Here is a 22,518-nt window from a genome sequence, read left to right as displayed (position 1 = left end):
TCAGATATCAGTGCAGGTGTGATGTGAGCAGTGTGACCGTGGTTCTATGCAGCCTGTGTGAGGCGTTCCTGTCGCACAGGGGCAGGGCCTGGTGCGTTGCTGCCGATACGCTGAGCAGCAGTTGCCGAGCCCCGGACAGTGCTTTTGTGTCACGTTGTGCTGCAGGCAGAGGAGCGCCCATGTGAGGTCTGCAAGCCAGCTACGTGGCCTGGGAGCCACCCCCTGCATTCAAAAGGACTTTTAGGACATTATCGTATCTAAAAGTACATAACTCAGTTCCTAGTCAATATTCTATATGTTCTATCTACAATAATGCAGCAAAATTTCAAAGGGGGAAATATTTAGATCTTCTCTTTGTACCGTTTTCTAAATTTTTTGATCCAGGCATCAACTGATCTATGCTTTGTATCTCACATCTGCCCAAGGCCCTAGGCAATTTGAATGCAGAGACACATAAAGTAAGAGAAATGACACTTTCCAGGGAAATCCTATGTTCCATGGAACTTACTCATTTACACCAGGGGAAAACTTAAAGAAAAAAAAAATATACGTGAGCTATTAAAGATCTCTGTGTGTCTAAGCTTTATAGATCGCCATCTCATTATGAAGTTAGTGTCACACAGTTCTGAATTCTGCACACAGCCTAGTGCAGGTAGATGTGTTTGTGTCTTGGGGTGGACACATGCACATAACAACTCTCCTGTTCCCTCTCCTGACAGCTAACAGGCCTCCCCAGGGCCTTGAACCCTGAGCTGGCCATGCTTGTGCCAAGTGATCTTGCTGCAGGGACAGCATGTGGAAGCTGCAGATGACAGCCATGGGAGGTTATGCACATGGTCAGGTTCTCTCTGTATCACTACGAGCATCACAGTATTCTTACTTGAAATCAACATCTAGGATGTATCTTGACACCATAGTGATACTTCATGTGTATCAGTAGGAAAATAGTTCTGACCACTGTTTATCCCGATGGTGACAAATTTCCTGCTTTCTGTTATATTTCAGCCTCATCTTGACAATTATACCCAAATGGGCACTTTAAAGTCCCTCAAGGGAACTGTCTTTGGTGCAAAACTCTCAAGGTCTCATGATGTTACAGACCCTATTGTAGTGGGTAAATAACTCCTTCTCTGCTCTTGAGGACACACAGAACCTGGGGCAAAATATTTATTTCCTTTAAGTGAATGTGTTAATGGCATTTGGATGTTTACAACTCATGGAAATAAGCTATAGAGAACAAAGGTCTCTGGGATCCATGCCAAAATTAAAAAAAAAAAATCAGGTAAGAGACCAAACACAAGTTCTGTGACATTTTTGTAATGTTAGGAATCTGCTCCCCATGGTGTCCATGCCTTATCTGTGACTGACTCCAGGGTTGTGTAAATTGTCACCAATATTATTTGGACCATTTCCTTCTGCGCATTCACCAGCAAGTGTCGCATGGCTGTGCACTTGTACCCAAGGCTTGGCCAAATTAATTTTCCATCTGTGTTTAGCCCCTGGTGGTCAGGACATTCGTGATGCTCTAGAGCAAGTCATGGGTTCTTCCAGCTCTCTGCTTTCTGAGGAACACAGAGCACACACATCATCGGCTCAGGTAGTGACGGCAGAGACCCAGAATGTCTGTCAGACTCACATGAAACACAATTTTTAACAGCAGGTGATTCATTACCAGGTAGCGAAGGATAGCATGTAGCAGGAGTGCGTGCAGGAGGCCCCAGAGCCATCAGACACAGCCTGGCAGACCCCTTCACTGCGACGGAAAGCATTTTTCTTCTCAAATGTGAGGCAGATCTACCGTGGTATGAGTCAGCACTGAGAAGGCCTGGGGGGATTCACACATTATGTGTCCCTACCTTCATCGCCCTGTCCTGGCTTTAGGACTGTCATTTGGTAGCATATCCGCAGTGTGTAGAGTGGAGGGTCTAAACAGACCCTCTGCGTCATGCTGCAGTCTCTACTAGGTCAGAAATCACAGCACAGCCACCCCTGTCAGACCCTCATGTCGCTCAGAGTCTGTGCATTTCAGTTACTGTTTGCCAGAGTTCTGCTCTGTCCAAGCTCAGTGAGGAGGGAGGAACAGGTTATAGGTCCCTGTGAGCCCTTTCCTTCGCAGGTGGCTTCTTTTCAGATGCTTGTCTTGTAATACAGGTGAGAAGTTCTTTCCTGGCTGTGGTATTGCAGCGTATTGCAGACCTGGTCTTGCAGACTCTGGGAACCACTGTGCATGGGAGTGTGGTTTGCTGGGAAGGTGGGCTCTGTGTCAGTGCAGAAACGAGTGCTGCTCAGAGGGTCAGGGATGGGGTCCCTGAGATGGCCTAGGGACTGGACACTTGCTCTGGGGAGGGAGACAGTTCCTTCTTCCTCCCAGGGTTCTTCCACTTGTTTCGGAATTAAATTGTAAGAGTAGAGTAACAGGAGAAAAAATCTGAAGGTTTATTAATTGAACATGGAGGCTCAATGATGAAATTGAGACCCCAAGAAATGACCAAGGCAGGCAGTTTTTATACCTTTTATACAGAGACAAGAAATGTATGTGGAATTGGCAGGATAAAGGAAATACGTGCTTGGGAGCTTTAGTTAGGAAGGAATTGTAATCAGAATTTGGGCTGATGTCCCAATTCCTAAATAAGTAGCAAAGTTTGTGTCTATAGCTTTCTCAACTCCAAGGTCCCTATGTGGATTTAGGATGTCTTTTACTTCTTCATCCTGGTCAGGCACCTTTCATGGGGAGATTTGTTTCCTGTTTCAGGAGGACAGAGTGTGATGTCCTTGCACCTGCTGTTTCTGAAGTAGCTTCCATCAAAGACAGTCAGTATGACCTTGAGGCCCATTTTGGAATCTGCCCTGGGTCTCTACACTTGCCATACACTTGATGCTTTCTAAAAACTTAATTCCATTGATTTACACTGTTGGGTGGATTTATTTTAACCTTTTGGAACTGAGCACTGAGTATGGTACATAAGCAAACACTGAAAAAATAAAATTAAATTTAAAAAAAGGAAAGCCAAATAAAAAAGATATCCATGGGGGTCTTTAAGAAGTATAAGTTCTTCTGATAAGGCAAGATTTCTGAGGACAGTTTTAAGCTCTTTTGAGAGTGATATTTGCTGTTCAGTTCTTGATCTGTGTCTTTCGTCTCAGAGAAGCATCCTGCAGATTTTTGCTCTTCAGGATTTTATTTATTTGTGTGTGTGTGTGAGAGAGAGAGAGAAGGAGAGAGACCACATCACAATTGCAGAGGGAGAAGTGGGGTCCCCGCTGAGCAAGGAGCCTACTGATGGACTTAATCCCAGGTCCCCAGGATTATGACCTGAGCTGAAGGCAGATGTTTAACTGACTGAGCCACCCAGGCATCCCACATCCTGGACATTTTTAATGGTTGGATTATTTGGGATCCTCATGATCAATACGATGTCATTGTATTGGGATGAAAAAAATCTTTTCCCATATTTGGTTGTTATTGTATAGAAAGAGAACAAATTTGTGTATGTTGAGTTTCTATTCTACATCTTTACTAAACTTCTTGGTGAGTTCTCACACTGTGTTTGTGGTGTCTATGGATTTTTCTATATAAGATCATATCATTTCCAAAAAAAGATGATTTCACTTAAAAAAAATTTGGCTGCCATTTATTCCATTTTTCCCAAAGATTGCTGAGGCTGGGACTTCTAGTCTGTGTTCTGTAAGTGTAGTAAAGGTGGCATCTTTCTCTTGTTTCTGATCTTAGAGGAGAAGCTTCCAACCTTCTGCCATTGAGTATGTTAGCCATGGGTTTGTCACATAGGGCCTCTATTACGTTGAGACATATTCCTTCTCCACCTGATTTGTCGAGTGTGTTTACCATGAAAAGACATTGTGTTTTGTTAAATGCTTTTTTTGCCTCTATTGAGATAATCATATGATTTTTCTCTTTCATTCTACTAATGTGGTGCTGCACATCGACAGATTTTGTATGTTGGCTTACCCTGTGTCCTGTTATACATTGCTCTTGATGATGGTGTATGAACCTCTTAATCTGGTGTTGAATTTTGTTTGCTAATATTTTTTTCAGAGGTTTATTTATATATTTGGCAGAGAGAGAGAGAAAGCACAAGCAGGGGGGGGTACTAAAGGGAAAGGGGGAAACAGACTCACTACCAAGCAAGGAGTCCAACACAGAGCTCGATCCCAGGACCCTGGAACCATGACCTGAACCAAAGGCAGCAGCTTAACTGACTGCACCAGGCAGGTGCAGTTCTTAGATGATTGTTCTTAAATGTTCTTCTTCTTCTTTTTTTTTTTTTTTAAAGATTTTATTTATTTATTTGACAGACAGAGATCACAAGTAGGCAGAGGAAGGCAGAGAGAGAGGGGGAAGCAGGCTCCCCACTGAGCAGAGAGCCCAATGCTGGGCTGGATCCAGGACCCTGGGATCATGATCTGAGCTGAAGGCAGAGGCTTAACCCACAGAGCCACCCAGGCGCCCCAGTTCTTAAATGTTCTTAACGATGCTAGTTCTTAAATGATTGGGAGTGAAAAGAGTAGATATGCTTCTATTAGGTAAAATATGGTTCAATCCAAAAAGGGAAGCAAGGGTAAATTAGAGTGGACAACTGAGTCTGCAGGGCAAGTATTGCCTCTGAGGGATATTTTTATGTCACCAGAGTGAAAATCCATGTTTAGGGACTGAAAATGGATGTGTTTTTAGTGTTCCCAGGAGTGTCCCGTCCCATGTAACTCATTAGCCTCAGTTGCAGTATTCAGAGTTTGGCTCCCCGAGACAGCCAAGGAGGAAGGCTCTGGAGAGGGGACATCAACAGCTCGTCAATCTCTGGCTGCCAGATTGATTGGGAGTGAAACGATGTCTCCATTTAACTTCCATTTACCAATCCCATTTAATAGTAGTGGCTGCAGTATTCTTTGCTAGTGCTTAAATTCCTTTTTAAATTTGAGACACATTATTCACATAACATAGTAATAGTTTTAGGCGTACAATGTAACAGTTCCGTGCTGGTGTATGAAGTGGAGTCATCACCCCGGTGAGTCTGGTTAACATCCACTGCTGCACGCAGTCACCCCTTTTCATCTAGAGATGAGAGCGTTTATGACTTATTCTCTTAGCAATTTTCAAATATGCAGTATGGTCTATCAATTCTCCTTTAGTTCTGGGTCAGCATATGGAGCTCAAGGGCAGCGTGAGATAGGACAGCATATAAGGAGTGACTGTAAGGGAATTACCAGGCTATCCACAGCATCATTAAGGACGCCAGTCTTGGTGACTGAGAGGTTGGATGATCCCTTTGTTAGAAGAGAGAGGCCAAGAGGCAATGCTCCTACTTTAGGCTGAACTGTGTCCCAGCAAGAGCTGTGGTCATATCCTAACACCTTGTGCATATGAATGTGACTTGTTTGAAGAGAAAGTCTTTGCGGATGTAATCAAATGAAGAGGAGGTCATATGTGATGAAGGTGGCCTTTAATCCAGAATGGCCAGTGTCATTACGAGAAGCCAGCTCAGAGACACAGACACAGATACAGGGAGAATGCCATGTGACCACAGAGGCAAATTTGGAGAATGAGGAATCTTCAAACCAAGGGAGACCAAGGATTTCTGGCAACAGGAAGCTAAAAGAAAGACATGAAACACATTCTCCTTTAGAACCTTCAGAAAAAGGGTACCCAGGTGGCACCTGATTTTGGACTGGCTTCCAGAACCATGAGGGAAAATGTGTCTTGTTTTAATATTTTCTTAAAAATTTAAATTTTAGGTGGTTAACATACAGTACAATATTGGTTTCTGGAGCAGAATTCAGTGATTCATCACTTACATGAAACACCCAGTGCTCTTCCCAAGAGCCCTCCTTAATACCTTTCGCCCTTTTAACCCCACCCCTACCCATCTCCCTCCATCAATGGTCCGTTTGTGCTCTGTCATGAAGAATCTCCTATGGCTACATTCCCTCTCATCTTTTTCTCTTTTGCCCCTTCTCGGATGTTCGTGTTTCTTCTTTCTTAAAGTCACATATGAATGAGATCATATCGTATTTGTCTTTCCCTGACTGCGTTATTTCACTTAGCGTAACACACTCCAGCTCCATCTACATTTTGCAAATGACAGGACTTCCTTCTTTGTGATGGCCTAGTAGTGTTCCACACCTTCTTTATCCATTCGTCAGTTGATGGACATTTGGGATCTTTCCATAATTCAGCTATTATTGATTTTGCTGCTGTAAACATTGGGGTGCATGTATCCCCTTGACACTGTGTTTTTGTATCATTTGGATAAATTCCTGGGAGTGCAAATGTTGAGTGTGGGATAGCTCATGTTTAATTATTTGAGGAACCTCCATACCATTTTCCAGAGTGGCTGCACCAGCTTGCATTCACAGCAACAGCGAAGGAGGATTCCCCTTTCTCTGCTTCCTCCCCATATCTGATGTTTCCTCTGTTGTTAATTTTAGCCATTATGACAGGGCAACGTGATATCTCATTGTGGTTTTGATATGTATTTCCCTGATGCCAAGTGACAATGAGCTTTTTTTTTTTTTTTTTAAATGTGCCTGTTAGGCATTCAGATGTCTCTTCTCTGTGTAACTGGAACCTCTCTCTGTGTGGCCTGTCTCTTTCAGCTTCTGTCATTTGTCCCTCTGGATTTGTCCTCTCTTTCTCTCCCTTTTTTGGGAGGCATTTCATTTTCCCTTTCCCTACTTAGGCTCTTCATCTGTTTATCCAGTGGTAACCACGGATCCCAGCACAGGGCAGGAGTGCAGGGCGGAGACATGTCACTTAGCAGGAAGGTTGGGCTGTTTCCAATGCTTCCCTCAGAGGGAGGGAGACAAGTAGTGAGGAAGAGGACCGGAGAGCTGGGAAGAGTTCAGAGACAGCCTGTTGGAGAATGTTGAGCTGGTGGCAGTTTAGATCTTTCAGAGGAAAGACTGTCCTCACTGAGGGGCACGTGGGTGGCTCAGTCAGTTAAGCGTCTGCTTTTGGCTCAGGTCATGATCCCAGGGTTCTAGGATCGAGCCCCGCATCTGGCTCCCTGTTTAGCTGGGAGTTTGCTTCTCTCTATCCCTTTGCTCCTTCCCCTGCTTTTCTCTCTGTCTCTCAAATAAATAAATAAAATCTTAAAGAAAAAAGAAGTGAATGGTTATGATATGCCACCCTTGCTAACTAGACCTGGAGAGAACTTCCGCTGGCCTCCACCCAACTGCATACCTTTCTCTCTCCTTTGCTCTTGACTTTGTTATAATCAGCCCTTTGATAACGTTTTTAGTCATGACTTAATTTTGTACTGTAATTATAGCCTTAACCCACATATATGAGTTCATGAACAGCAGTTTGTTTTACCTGTTTTTGAACTTATGCAGGGGGATTATTTACTTTGTAACTTGCATCCTTTTCTCAGTACTTTATGTGAAAAAGATTGTTCCAGTTTGTTTAGTTGGAGTTTTATTCATACTGTTGGAAAGTACTCCTGTGTGAATAGGTCACAGTTTACCAGTTTACTATGCATGGGTCTTTGGATTTGTTCGGGTTTTGGTTAATATCAGTGACAGTGCTGTGGAGTGTCTTATATGTGTGTCTTGGGGCAGGCGGCAGAGTATGGTCCTAGATAATATTGGATCCAGGAATGTCAGCGACTTTAGATAATGCTTCACGAGCGTCAGTGAGTGTCAAAAGTGACTTGAGCGTGTAAGGCTGGCAGTGAGTGGGGCCTGGGACACAAAGGGTTAAGAGCAGGTCCGTGATTCCTTCCCTGGTCAGGACACCCACACTGACGTGCTTGCCAGTTCCCCCCTGACTCTCAGGAGGGGATCTACGTGGTATAGGGATAACTGAGAAAATTCAAATCTGAGAACATTTTTAGCAGGAAGTAGTTAATCTCTTGGTTGAACAGGTTAAATGAACCTGGAACTTACAGATCTAGGTAAACAGCCACAAACCACCCAACTTCCTTCCGTTTTTCTGTAGTGATTATTTTAACTATCCCAGTAAAGTAAAAATTGTTTGGAGCTTAAATGGAAGACTAGTTGAAATTAAATCGTATGTGTTTTGTTAAAAAGAGATGATTTTTTTTAAACTGTTTGAGTATATCACTAAAACCTATCAATATAAACCGAACAGTGTTCTAGATGATTTGCGATTTAGTTTTCTTTTTGCTCTATTAGAAGTTTGGTAGAATTTGGTTGCCTTCCTTTATATTCATGGTAATGATGAGAATGTGCCTAATTAATAGCTCTGTGATTCCATATACATTGATTATGAATGAAATTAAATTAATAATTTATTCACATATTTACATAAAAATTATATAGCTGAATTGTTTATATGTAAATATTTTGTCAGCTGTGAGGATAAAAATCTTAGATGATTTGTAAAACCTGTAGATTATTCACAGATGATAGCCAAGGTGGCTGGGGAGATCAAGGGAGTTATTTCTTCTCTGTGAAATATGTGAAGTAACAAAGGAGACAGATGAACTCTCCTTTGGCTTTGTCCTTGATTGTTGTTCTCCCTGAAGACGGCCATCTCTACATAGCTCAGTGACAGGGGCTCATTAACAGTGTGGGGCGTCTGCTCCCTAGAGATGTCAGCCGGGGAAACACATTTCGTTTTCGGTGCCAGCCCAGTCACAGCTGAGTGTCACAGCACCTCTCCTGTGCTCATAAGGGTCTCCCTGTCATCCAGGCAGGTCACTGCTTTTGGGAAACCATAGTGGAGTTTGCAATTGCCTTCATCTCCTACGTCCTAGAGGCAAAGTGCAGATCTCTGTACCACATGAAGACATGTGAAGTCATCACAGAAAGCATCCTTTTGCTTAGGAAAAACCTATGGATAACCCAGTTTTGGTGTAGTTAGGCTTTGCACTTACTGCATACAACTTAGTGCCAATCTCTAGTGCTGCCTTTAGACATTGACTTGGAATGGAGGTAGGGAAATAGCTTAGAAGCCACAGAGAAGGTGAGCAAAGGTGAGTGAAATGGAACTTGGTCTGTGTGTTGCTTTAGGAATTGGTAAATGGGTTTCTTTTTAGTAGGGAATGTTCTTGAAACAGAAAAGCTGTATTGGTTTGCATAATGGTCCACTGTCTAAAGGAACAGACGGTGGTAGTTCACGAACTCTAAGAACTAAATTTATCTGTTCGTTATAGACTCCACCAAATCATTCCCAGACGTTTCAGTGTACGGCAGTACATTCATCATACCCGTGTATGCACACGTGGAAAACACTTTAAGCATGCGTATATAGTGGTAATAAAATATGCCCTTCAGGAATAGAATTAGACTATACATATGTGTAAAAGTATAAGACTCTATGATTCCATGCTTTCCAATTAGTTTGTATTGTCTGTGAAAATAGACAGTATTTGTTTTCTATGCTGAAAACTCATTGTCAGTGTTTATCATTTCTAAGTGGTTATTTTCTCCCTTACAAGTTACCAACATATCTAATATACATATGGAGTTTTAAAAAAATGTTATGTTGAAGATTACAACAGGAGAATTCCATATTGTGTCAAAGCATTTCTATTTAGATACTGGGTTCCATCCTTCTATCCTTGCACAGCATCGTGAATGGACTCTGTGTGAATGCTGTTAAGGCCCTGCTCAGATGCTCTTTACCTGGCTGCTGCTCCAATCCTAACCCTATGTGGTAGGAATATGGGCTGCTAGGTGCACAACCATTCCCTTCTTCAGAGATTTGCTCTCAGCTGAGAGAGATCTGCTTTGCAAAGCGGTCTCAGGAACAGAGTGTGGGCAACTCTTAACCAGTGACAGACTCTTGGGAGAGACAAAAGGCTGCCAATGTCAAGGCAAGAATAAGTCTGATGCAATGCATGGTCCAGAGCTGTGCTGTCCAATACTGGAGTATGTAGTCACAGAAAGTCATTTAAATTTAAATTAATTCAAATTAAATAGAATACAAAATTCTATTTCTCAGTGAGGCCATTTAAATGCTCAGGTAGTGACATGGGGATAGTGGCTATTGCATTAGACAGCGAGGGCTGAGTATTTCCACCAGCACTGATGCATACTGTATGGGAGACTTGTGTCCAGCTTCTTACGGGATCAGGCTCATGCCATCTTCTACCTGAGACCACATCCTGGCTTAGCAGCATTCTCTGCTCTGTTTTGCTTCCCTCATCCCCTTTATCCTGAGAGCACTCCCTGAACAAACCACATGCAGTGGAAATCCTACCTGATCTCCTTCTCCCATGGAACCTGGTGGAAAGCACCGTCCGTGTTCATGAGACCTGTCATTTCCAGTGTTGTAAAAGCTGCCTTTCCCCTCACTAGCTCATCCCGCATTGCCCATGGAAGCCTGTTGTAGAATATATGGGATCAGCTCAGACCTAGGGGACAGATGCTTTATTAAAGTTATAGATTTTCATTCCTAGCACTGTCAGCACTATTTCAGGATTCATTTGGGGACTGGATAGGGCATGGTTTGTATGTCAATTATGTCGGTGACTATTATATTTTTGAAATATCTTCAATACAGACATTATCTTGATATCTTTGACCTTTAAAATATGCTTTGTATACTGAGTATCTGGTTTTATGGAAACATTTATTATTCCACTAAAATTAGTAGACTTCTACATCAGCATTGAGCACTGACAGTAATGGCTCTATTAGCTTTCATGTGCTGGTACCAAATATTTAACCTCTTCCATTAGATGTCTGTTCTCTTAGTTATTATTGTAAAATTGTATTTTTTTGAGATGTCATTTTCCACTTTATTGTTTTTAGATGGTGATTATTACATAAAATGCCATTGTTTCTGTTTTGTAGAATCTATTTATTTTTATTTCACCTAATAACTCTTTTCTTTCTCAATGTATAACCTGTGCTTTTCTCAAGGATTTATTGTTTTGTATGCAAGATAATAATTTAGTGTGGATTTGTAGGTGGATTTTCTTCTACCATATCACATCATGATAATTGCTAGAGACAGCATTCTGTGCTCCTTACATAAGATGGGTATGTTTACTGTTCCATCCAGGATTATTTACATAGTTTGTCCAAGAGGAATGAATGTCTCTTACTGTATTCAGGCATTTGATACCTACCTATGTAGAGATGATGGTTTTTAGCCTACTCACATGGTCTTTGACATGGTAGGAAGTAGACGAAATGAAGTTTTTCATTTAACCTTAGGCTACACATGTCCTGTCTCCGGGAAGATGTGTTCTTTGGTGGTGCACAGAGATTGGAGAGGGACGAATGCCGAGCGGGGGAGGTAGAAGGGAGGAAAGTGAGCCAGATCAGCAGCACAAGCTGTTGAGATCCGAAGAATGCGTTATGCAGCCTGCTCTTTCTCACATCTAGTGTTGCTCAAGGGGAATAGTTTTCCTAGATGTAATGTGAAAAAAAAAAAGAAAAAAAGACGGTGGACTATGACAAGAGTATTCCTGTTCCCTCCCAGGGTTCTCTCCAGGAAGGCACTGGAAGCAATTGTAACCTCCACAGACAATCCCATTCTTTCTCTTTAGTGGGCATCTCCTTTGCCTGATACTTTATTTTTCAATGGAAAATCATATTCATTTTTGTACCTTTCGGATAGAAGCCATTCAGCATTCTTTTTTTTTCCCAATTTATTTATTTTCAGAAAAACAGTATTCATTATTTTTTCACCACACCCAGTGCTCCATGCAAGCTGTGCCCTCTATAATACCCACCACCTGGTACCCCAACCTCCCACCCCCCCGCCACTTCAAACTCCTCAGACTGTTTTTCAGAGTCCATAGTCTCTCATGGTTCATCTCCCCCTCCAATTTACCCAAAAGCACATACCCTCCCCAATGTCCATAATCTTCCCCCCTTCTCCCAACTCCCCTCCCCCCACAACCCACAGTTTGTTTCGTGAGATTAAGAGTCACTTATGGTTTTTCTCCCTCCCTATCCCATCTTGTTTCATGGATTCTTCTCCTACCCACTTAAGCCCCCATGTTGCATCACCACTCCCTTATATCAGGGAGATCATATGATAGTTGTCTTTCTCCGCTTGACTTATTTCGCTAAGCATGATACGCTCTAGTTCCATCCATGTTGTCGCAGCATTCTTTAGATATATCTATACATACATACACATGCGTATGTAATCCAGAAAAGAAGGAAACCATTTGTGCAAGTTCAGCTCACCACAGTTTTGTCTTCTCTTCCCTTCCTTCTTAGTCCTTATTGATAAGATAATGTTAAAATAGATCACTATGTATTGTGATGGTACAATAAGATATTGGTGTTTTCCTTGGATGAGCTAACATTTCCCTTTTGTCCTCCTTACTTTGGTCAGTAATGCCTTCATTAGACACCTTGAAAATGCCAGCAATTTCTTTCAGATAATTTTTCTGTATTTGTGCGCGTGTGCATGAAACTGAACTGTGGTTTATTTGGTCTTCTGAGCAGGTGTGAGTCTGGGCACATTCCCTGTTTTTGCACATTTACACTGTTTCAGATACCTTTATAACTAATTCCATTAAGAAAGTTTTTGTGGATAGATTTTTTTTTTTGTGTGGATACAACTGAATGTATCTCTGCAGGAAATCCAAGGAAGCATAAAATAATGTGACATACTGTATCCTCTATTCTCAGTCCATAAAACTTATTTTATGCCAGTTTTGTACCAATTTCTTTCACACACTAGTGGGTCTGCCCTGAAACGTGATTCAGATATTTAGTGTCAGAAGAACAAGAAATGAACTGTATGCCTAAGCATTTGAACATGAACAAACTGAAACACTCATTTTCTGAGCCTCTTTGGTTGGTTTATAACTGCTTCTTCAGTACTAAGCAGCTAGAAGTATAGGGTCATCAGACTCACCCGAGCGCTGGTAACGTGTCTGATTCAGCATCATTAACTCTGCAAGACAGCTTCGAGAAGGTACTAACCTAATGTGGACGGGTATCTGAGATTTTAGATAATACCCGAATATCCTTTTCTATGACTTTCTTTGTCATACTCAGAGGCTTCCTTTATAGGTATTTACCTGTCATTGCTTTGAGAATAAATCAGTCTTTATATATTGATCTAGTTGATTACTTCATCATAGAAGTGGTGTAAAGCATTGCACTTTATATGTGGATTATATAGTTGTGTAACTTTTTTTCCCAATTTATTTACTTTCAGAAAAACAGTATTCATTATTTTTTCACCACACCCGGTGCTCCATGCAAACTGTGCCCTCTATAATACCCACCACCTGGTACCCCAACCTCCCACCCCCCCGCCACTTCAAACCCCTCAGATTGTTTTTCAGAGTCCATAGTCTCTCATGGTTCATCTCCCCTTCCAATTTACCCAAAAGCACATACCCTCCCCAATGTCCATAACCCTACCCACCTTCTCCCAACCCCCCTCCCCCCAGCAACCCACCCTTTTAGTATTTTACTTGCTCCTGAAGGATATGAGCATATGAATATACTCTTAGCTGGACAAAATGACAAGGCGGAAAAATTCACAACAAAAAAAAGAACAAGAGGCAGTACCGAAGGCTAGGGACCTAATCAATACAGACATTGGTAATATGTCAGATCTAGACTTCAAAATGACAATTCTCAAGGTTCTAGCCGGGCTTGAAAAAGGCATGGAAGATATTAGAGAAACCCTCTCCAGAGATATAAAAGACCTTTCTGGAGAAATAAAAGAACTAAAATCTAACCAAGTTGAAATCAAAAAAGCTATTAATGAAGTTCAATCAAAAATGGAGGCTCTCACTGCTAGGATAAATGAGGCAGAAGAAAGAATTAGCGATATAGAAGACCAAATGACAGAGAATAAAGAAGCTGAGCAAAAGAGGGACAAACAGCTACTGGACCATGAGGGGAGAATTCGAGAGATAAGTGACACCATAAGACGAAACAACATTAGAATAATTGGGATTCCAGAAGAAGAAGAGAGAGAGAGGGGAGCAGAAGATATACTGGAGAGAATTATTGGGGAGAATTTCCCCAATATGGCAAAGGGAACGAGCATCAAAATTCAGGATGTTCAGAGAACGTCCCTCAAAATCAATAAGAATAGGCCCACACCCCGTCACCTAATAGTAAAATTTACAAGCCTTAGTGACAAATAGTTGTGTAACTTTTTAAAGTATTTATTCTGATTAGAATGTGGATGGTGAATACTCCAACATTTTTCAGGAATTTCATGTGCTCTGGTTGGCAATGTGTGAAACAAAAGTCTGCAGAAGGAAGAGGAAAGTTGTGGCCACTGAATTTTAGGGCTCTGATTCCACTTGAGTATGCCTGACCAAGGTATGTTCAGAGTTTCTGAAAATTAATATAGTAATTTTACATATTTAGGCAAAGTTAAGCACTGTATTTAAATGGTGTTTTCAGGTTCTCTCTGATTGTTTAGTTGTTTTACTACTCTAAGGAAACACAAATTCCAAACATGTAGCTTTCATAAAAATAACATCTTAGAGAGGTAATTCTGATGCAATGTTTACAGGCAGAACTACTACTGATATTTTTAATGCAATTGAATTATTTGTATATGTACATTCTAGCTCTTAAATTCCTATACCTGAACACATTTTTGAGTTTCTTTTTTATTATATTCTATTGCAGTATAATAGTAGTAATAATGTGTATGGGTGTATATATATATACATATATATATTTATTATATTATTTATTATATATGTATATATATATACAATAGTGATTGTGAATCACTACATTTGTATCTTCAGGGTAAATACCCAGTAGTACAATTGCTGTTTCGTAGGGTAGCTCTATTATCAACTTTTTCATCTATTTTCAACTTTTTGAGGAAATTCTATGTTCTTTTCCAGAATGGTTGCACCAGCTTGCATTTCCACCAACAGGGTAGGAGGATTCCCCTTTCTCCGCATCCTCGCCAGCATCTGTCATTTCCTGACTTCTTAATTTTGGCCATTCTGACTGGTGTGAGGTGGTATCGCATTGTGGTTTTGATTTGTATTTCCTGGATGCTGAGTGATGTGAGCACTTTTTCATGTACATTCTAGCTCTTAAATTCCTATATCTGAACACATTTTTTAGTGTCTTTTGTATTATATTCCATTGTAGGTGAGGTGTGTACAAATCCAACTGTGTAAAACACAAGATACATATTTGCAATAACGTCTCTCCCTCTGTCTGCATCTCCTTCTGATTCTTTCTGATTGTTCTCCCTCTATTTCCTTCATCCTTATTATCTCTAAAATGTATGTACATACTACAGTCCTTTAAGTCCCATTAAGTCACACCAAAGACCTTTCATACCTATGACTGATGCCAACACGGAGTCCATTATTTCATTTTTCCCATATTACATTTTAAAGATTTACTTTTTGTGATAATGTGGAAGTAAGCTGGTGTAAGTTATGTCAATTTCAATCATTTATTGAAATGGTTACTTTTAGTATGCCATGGCCAGGTCTTACAACATGAGAGATCCACCTCCAGAGGCACCAACTTTTTTTTTTCTTTGAAGGTTTCTTTTAAAAGTTGCTAAACACTTGGTCCTGGCAGGAAACATGTGCTAACAGAGGATGGAACAGAAGAATGGCAGTTCTTTCATGGGGTTTATCCTGCTGGGGTTCTCTGACCGGCCTCAACTGGAGCTAGTCCTCTTTGTGGTTCTCCTGATCTTCTACCTGTTCACTCTGCTGGGAAATGCCACCATCATTGCCTTGTCCTACCTCGACCCACATCTACATACTCCCATGTACTTTTTCCTCTCCAACCTAAGCTTTCTGGACCTGTGTTACACGACCAGCAGTGTCCCGCAGCTCCTGGTTCATCTCAGGACAGCAGACAAGTCCATCTCAATTGGTGGCTGTGTAGTTCAGCTGTTTGTCTTCTTGGGGCTGGGATGCACGGAATGCATTCTCTTAGGGGTCATGGCGTTTGACCGCTATGCAGCCATCTGCAAGCCCCTGCAGTACACCGTGATCATGCACCCCCGTCTCTGTGCCCTCATGGCTTCTGCGTCATGGTTCTTTGGTTTTGGCAACTCCTTATTGCAGACAGTGCTCATCTTCCTTTTGCCACTTTGTGGGAGAAATAAAATAGACCATTTCCTTTGTGAGGTCCCTGCACTACTCAAGCTTGTCTGTGTTGACACCACTGTGAATCAGTCTGAGCTCTTCTTTGCCAGTGTGATCATTCTCCTTGTACCTGTGGCATTGATCATCTTCTCCTATGGTCAGATCGTCAGGGCGGTCTTAAGAATAAAGTCATCTGCAGGGCAGAGGAAAGCGTTTGGCACATGTGGGTCCCACATCACAGTGGTCTCCCTGTTCTATGGCACGGCCATCTATGCTTACCTCCAGCCCAGCAACAGCTACTCCCAGGATCAGGGCAAGTTTGTTTCTCTGTTCTATGCCATCATCACCCCCACAGTCAACCCTGTCATATATACACTGAGGAACAAGGATGTGACAGGAGCAATGAAGAAGGTACTTTGCAGGGGCCATGACTCCAGATGACTGGGAGGGGAAGACCCTTTGATGGAACACATTGAATGCCAGAGTGATTAAGATGTTTGTGACCTACGTGGATCATCTAAAATTTCCCGTGATAAGTTTCAAGGGAATTTACTTACTCTATTGTTTTATGTAAATGAGTACTCAAAATCCAAATTCAAGGATTCACACAACTTCCAGAGAGGCTGATTTTTGTTCCTAGATCAAATGCACATATATGGATTTATTATTTAATTTGAGAAAGAGAAAGTATGAGCATCAGGGGTATAGGGAGAGGGAGAAAGAATCTCAAGCAAACTGTACCCTGAACACAGAGCCTGATGCTGGGATTGGTCCCACAACCCTGAGATCACAACCTGAGCTGAAATCACGTGTCGGGCACTCACCACGTGCACCCACCTGACTGCCCGAGCTCTTCCTCACATTCGTATTTTAGAGAGCTCCACAGGTTTTCATATTTCACTCCCATTTGGGAATCCTATTCCATTTCTAAGTGCAAAAAAAATTTATGCACATGATATGAAGGCATAGGCAAAATAAGAATATGAGCCACCAACACGCTGTAAGAAATGTTAACATTTTAGCAGTTTTTGCAACTGTTGGAGGAACGTCACTTATTCTTGCATTTGGATCATGGCTGGATTACCAGGTCCATAGGTTGACCGTATCATTGCTTTTTCACAGAATTAGGTGGGCATCTGTGGGAACAGCATACTTTTAGATGGACGAGAAATTTGGTAACATCACTTCTGATACAGCCATTCAGATATCAGTGCAGGTGTGATGTGAGCAGTGTGACCGTGGTTCTATGCAGCCTGTGTGAGGCGTTCCTGTCGCACAGGGGCAGGGCCTGGTGCGTTGCTGCCGATACGCTGAGCAGCAGCTGCCGAGCCCCGTACAGTGCTTTTGTGTTACGTTGTGCTGCAGGCAGAGGAGGGCCTGTGTGAGGTCTGCAAGCCGGCTACGTGGCCTGGGAGCTACCCCCTGCATTCAAAATGACTTTTAGGACATTATCGTATCTGAAAGTACATAACTCAGTTCCTAGTCAATATTCTATATGTTCTATCTACAATAATGCAGCAAAATTTCAAAGGGGAAAACATTTAGATCTTTTCTTCGTACATTTTGTAAATTTTTTGATCCAGGCATCAACTGATCTATGCTTTGTATCTCACATCTGCCCAAGGCCCTAGGCAATTTGAATGCAGAGACACATAAAGTAAGAGAAATGACACTTTCCAGGGAAATCCTATGTTCCATGGAACTTACTCATTTACACCAGGGAAAAACTTAAAGAAGAAATAAAATGCATGTGAGCTATTAAAGATCTCTGTGTGTCTAAGCTTTATAGATCGCCACTCATTATGAAGTCAGTGTCACACAGTTCTGAATTCTGCACACAGCCGAGCGCAGGTAGATGTGTTTGTGTCTTGGGGTGGACACATGCACATAACAACTCTCCTGTTCCCTCTCCTGACAGCTAACGGGCCTCCCCAGGGCCTTGAACCCTGAGCTGGCCATGCTCGTGAAGTGATCTTGCTGCAGGGACAGCATGTGGAGGCTGGAAATGACAGCCAGGGGAGGTTATGCACACGGTCAGGTTCTCTCTGTATCAATAAGAGCATCACAGTATTCTTACTTGAAATCTACACCTGGGATGTATCTTGACTCCATAGTGATGCTTCCTGTATGCCAGCAGGAAAACAGTTCTGTCCATTGTTTATCCTGTGGGTGACAAACTTCCTGCTTTCCCTTATGTCAGCCACATCCTGACAGTTATACCCAAATGGTCACTTTATAGTCCCTCACGTGAACTGTCTTTGTTGCAAAACCCTCAAGGTCTCATGACGTTACAGAGCCTATTGTAGTGGGTGAACAACTCCTTCTCTGCTCTTAAGGACACACAGAACCTGGGGCAAAATATTTATTTCCTTTAAGTGAATGTGTGAATGGCATTTGGATGTTTACAACTCATGGAAATAAGTTATAGAGAACAAAGGACTCTGGGATCCATGCAAAAATAAAAAAGAAATCAGTTAAGAGACCAAACACAAGTTCTGTGACATTTTTCTAATGTTAGGAATCTGCTCCCCATGGTGTCCATGGCTTGTCTGTGACTGACACCAGGGTTGTGTAAATTGTCACCAATATTATTTGGACCGTTTCCTTCTGCGCCTTCACCAGTAAGTGTCGCATGGCTGTGCACTTGTACCCAAGGCTTGGCTAAATTATTTATTCCATCTGTCTTTAGCCCCTGGAGGTCAGGACGATCGTGATGCTCTAGAGCAAGTCATGGATTCTTCCAGCTCTTCTGCCTCCTGGGGAGCACAGGGCACACATCATCGGCTCAGGTAGTGACGGCAGAGACCCAGAATGTCTGTCAGACTCACATGAAACACAATTTTTAACAGCAGGTGGTTCATTACCAGGTAGGGAAGGATACCAAGTAGCAGGATTGCATGCAGGAGGCCCCAGAGCCATCAGATACAGCCTGGCAGACCCCTTCACTGCGACGGAAAACATTTTCCTTCTCAAATGTGAGGCAGAACTAGTGTGGTCTGAGTCAGCACAGAGAAGGCCTGGGGGGATTCTCACATTATGTGTCCCTACCTTCATCGCCCTGTCCTGGCTTTAGGACTGTCATTTGGTAGCATATCCGCAGTGTGTAGAGTGGAGGTTCTAAACAGACCCTCTGCGTCATGCTGCAGTCTCTACTAGGTCAGAAATCACAGCACAGCCACCCCTGTCAGACCCTCATGTCGCTCAGAGTCTGTGCATTTCAGTTACTGTTTGCCAGAGTTCTGCTCTGTCCAGGCTCAGTGAGGAGGGAGGAACAGGTTATAGGTCCCTGTGAGCCCTTTCCTTCGCAGGTGGCTTCTTTTCAGATGCTTGTCTTGTAATACAGGTGAGAAGTTCTTTCCTGGCTGTGGTATTGCAGCGTATTGCAGACCTGGTCTTGCAGACTCTGGGAACCACTGTGCATGGGAGTGTGGTTTGCTGGGAAGGTGGGCTCTGTGTCAGTGCAGACACGAGTGCTGCTCAGAGGGTCAGGGATGGGGTCCCTGAGATGGCCTAGGGACTGGACACTTGCTCTGGGGAGGGAGACAGTTCCTTCTCCCCCCCGCCCAGGGTTTTCCACTTGTTCTGCAATTAAATAGATAAGAGCAGAGTTAACAGGAGAAAAACTGGTGGTTTATTAATTGAACATGGAGGCTCAATGATGAAATTGAGATCCAAAGAAATGACCAAGGCAGGCAGTTTTTACACCTTTTATACAGGGACAAGAAATGCATGCGGAATTGACAGGGAAAGGAAATACATGCTTGGTAGCTTTAGTTAGGAAGGAATTATAATTAGAATTTGGGCTGAGGTAGCCAATTCCTAAAAATGTAGCAAGGTTTGTTTCTAAAAAAAAATTTTTTTTAAAGATTTTATTTGTTTATTTGACAGGCAAAGATCACAAGTAGGCAGAGAGGCAGGCAGAGGGAGAGGAGGAAGCAGGCTCCCCGCTGAGCAGAGAACCCAATGCGGGGCTCGATCCCAGGAGAAGGCAGAGGCTTCAACCCACTGAGCCACCCAGGCGCCCCGCAAGGTGTGTCTATAGCTTTCTCAACTCTAAGGTCAGGATGTCTTTTACTTCTTCATCCTGGTCAGGCACCTGTCATGGGGAGATTTGTTTCCTGTTTCAGGAGGACAGAGGACAGTGTGGTGTCCTTGCACCTGCTGTTTCTGAAGTAGCTTCCATTCAAGACAGTCCGTATGACCTTGAGACCCATTTTGGAATCTGCCCTGGGTCTCTATACTTGCCATACACTTGATGCTTTCTAAAAACGTAATTCCCTTGATTTACACTGCGGGTGGATTTATCTTAACCATTCGTAACTGAGTGCTGGGTATGGTACACATACAATGACTCTTGGAACACTGAAAAAATAAAATTAAATTAAAAAAAAGGAAAGCCAAATAAAAAAGAAATCCATGGGGTCTTTAAGAAGTGTAAGTTCTTATGGAAAGAACCTAGATGTCCATCAACAGATGAATGGATAAAGAAGATGTGGTATATATACACAATGGAATACTATGCAGCCATCAAAAGAAATGAACTCTTGCCATTGGCAACAACGTGGATGGCACTAGAAGGTATCATGCTTAGCGAAATAAGTCAAGCAGAGACAGACAACTATCATATGATCTCCCTGATATGAGGAAGTGGAGATGCAACATGGGGGGTTAAGGGGGTAGGAGAAGAATAAATGAAACAAGATGAGATTGGGAGGGAGACAAACCATAATTGACTCTTAATCTCACAAAACAAACTGAGGGTTGCTGGGGGGAGGGGGGTTGGGAGAAGGGGGTGTGGTTATGGACATTGGGGAAGGTATGTGCTATGGTGAGTTCTGTGAAGTGTGTAAACCTGGCAATTCACAGACCTGTACCCCTGGGAATAAAAATATATTATATGTTTATAAAAAATAAAAAATTAAAAAAAAAGAAGTGTAAGTTCTTCTGATAAGGCAAGATTTCTGAGGACCGTTTTAAGTTCTTTCTTGAATGATGTTTGTTGTTCAGTTCTTGACCTCTGTCCTTTGTCTCAGTGATCATCCTGCACATTTTTGTCCTTAAGGATTTTATTTGTGTCAGAGAGAGAGAGAGAGAACACAGCACAAGCAGCAGACAGAGAAGCAGTCTCCCCACTAAGCAAGGAACATGATGTTGGACTTGATCCCAGTTCCCCAGGATTATGACCTGAGTGGAAGGCAGATGTTTAACTGACTGAGCCACCCAGTGGCAGGGAGGGGCAGTGAGTGAGAGAGAACCTTAAGCAGAGTCTGCCCTGTGCGTGGAGCCTGACTTGGGGTTTGATCTCAGTACCCTGAGAACACAACCTGAGCCCAAAGCAGGAGTCTGAGTCTCAAACAATGCGCCACCCAGGCACCCCCCCATAGGGAGATTTTTGTATGAAATAGCAGGAAAAATCCAACCTTAAGAGAGGAATAAGAAGTGGGATGAAAAAATTGAATGAATCTCTTGTATTTATTTATTTCCCCCCCAGATATACTAAGATAGAACCGACATGTAGCATTGAGCAAATTTTAGGAGTAGAAAATGTGAATATCTACATATAACAAAACTGTTACCGCCCTAGGGTTAGTTAAAGCTCCATCTCATCACGTACTTACACTTTCCTCTTTGTGGTGAGAACGATTGAGATCTACTCTCAGCCACTGTCAAGTGTGTAATACAATCACAGTAACTCCGTGCACCACAGACCATGTGGCGCATTAGCTCCTCAGGACTCTCATGTGATAACTGGTAGTCGGTTCCCTTTGCCCAACATCCATCGTGCATATGGACCACATCTTCCTTATCCACTTCTCCCTCCCTTACCCCTGGTAACCACATTTCTACTCTCTGTACCTACAGGTTGAGCTTTTCTGGATCCCACAGTTGTGTGGGATCACAGAGTGTTTGTCTTGCTCTTCTGACTTGTTCCACCTACCAGTAATGCCCTCAAGGTCCATCCGTGCTGTCACAAATGGCAGGATTTCCTTCCTCCTCCTGGCTGAATAATATTGCTTCAGATACTTATGCCACATCCTCTTTCTCAGTTCATCTATATGGACACTTAGGTTGTCTTCACATTTGGCCATTGTGAGTAGCGCTGCCGTGAATATGGGAGGGCATAAATCTCTTTCACATCCTGATTTCATTTCCTTTGGATGGGTACCTAGATGTTGGTTTCTGGATACAATAGCAGTTCCTTGTTAATTTTTTGAGGAATCTCCTTATTGCTTTCCATGGAGGCTGTATCAGTTTACATTTCCATCAACTGTGCATGAGTTTTCCCTCGCTAACTTTTGTTATCTTTTGTCTTTTTTATGACAGCCTTTCTAACAGGTGTGAGTGATGGTGGTTTAGGTTTGCATTTCCCGACGAATAGTGATTTGGAATACCTTTCATGTATCTATTTGGTGTTTGCTATGTCTTTGGAAAAATATCCATTCAGTACCCCTTTCCTTTTGAAAAAATGGAATTGTTGTTTTTTATGCCACTGAGTTGCATAAGTTTCTTATATATTTTG

At 42.4% G+C, this 22,518-nt stretch overlaps 1 protein-coding gene across 1 annotated transcript; it reads left to right on the top strand.

Moving 5' to 3' along the window:
* Positions 1-15,500: 15,500 nt before the first annotated feature.
* Positions 15,501-16,439, top strand: LOC122900348 (putative olfactory receptor 2B8). Its single transcript, XM_044238951.1, has one exon. The coding sequence runs from the start codon at positions 15,501-15,503 to the stop codon at positions 16,437-16,439; it is 939 nt and encodes a 312-aa protein (XP_044094886.1).
* Positions 16,440-22,518: the final 6,079 nt, after the last annotated feature.

Source organism: Neovison vison, chromosome 1 (genome assembly GCF_020171115.1).
Source record: "Neovison vison isolate M4711 chromosome 1, ASM_NN_V1, whole genome shotgun sequence".
In the NCBI taxonomy this organism is placed as follows: domain Eukaryota; kingdom Metazoa; phylum Chordata; class Mammalia; order Carnivora; family Mustelidae; genus Neogale; species Neogale vison.
Note: the sequence above shows the minus strand (reverse complement) of the source record. Positions and strands in the feature narration are given on the sequence as shown.

Coding starts and splice junctions, on each gene's coding strand:
- LOC122900348 (XM_044238951.1), top strand. CDS start 15,501: ATGGAACAGAAGAATGGCAGTTCTTTCATGGGGTTTATCCTGCTGGGG.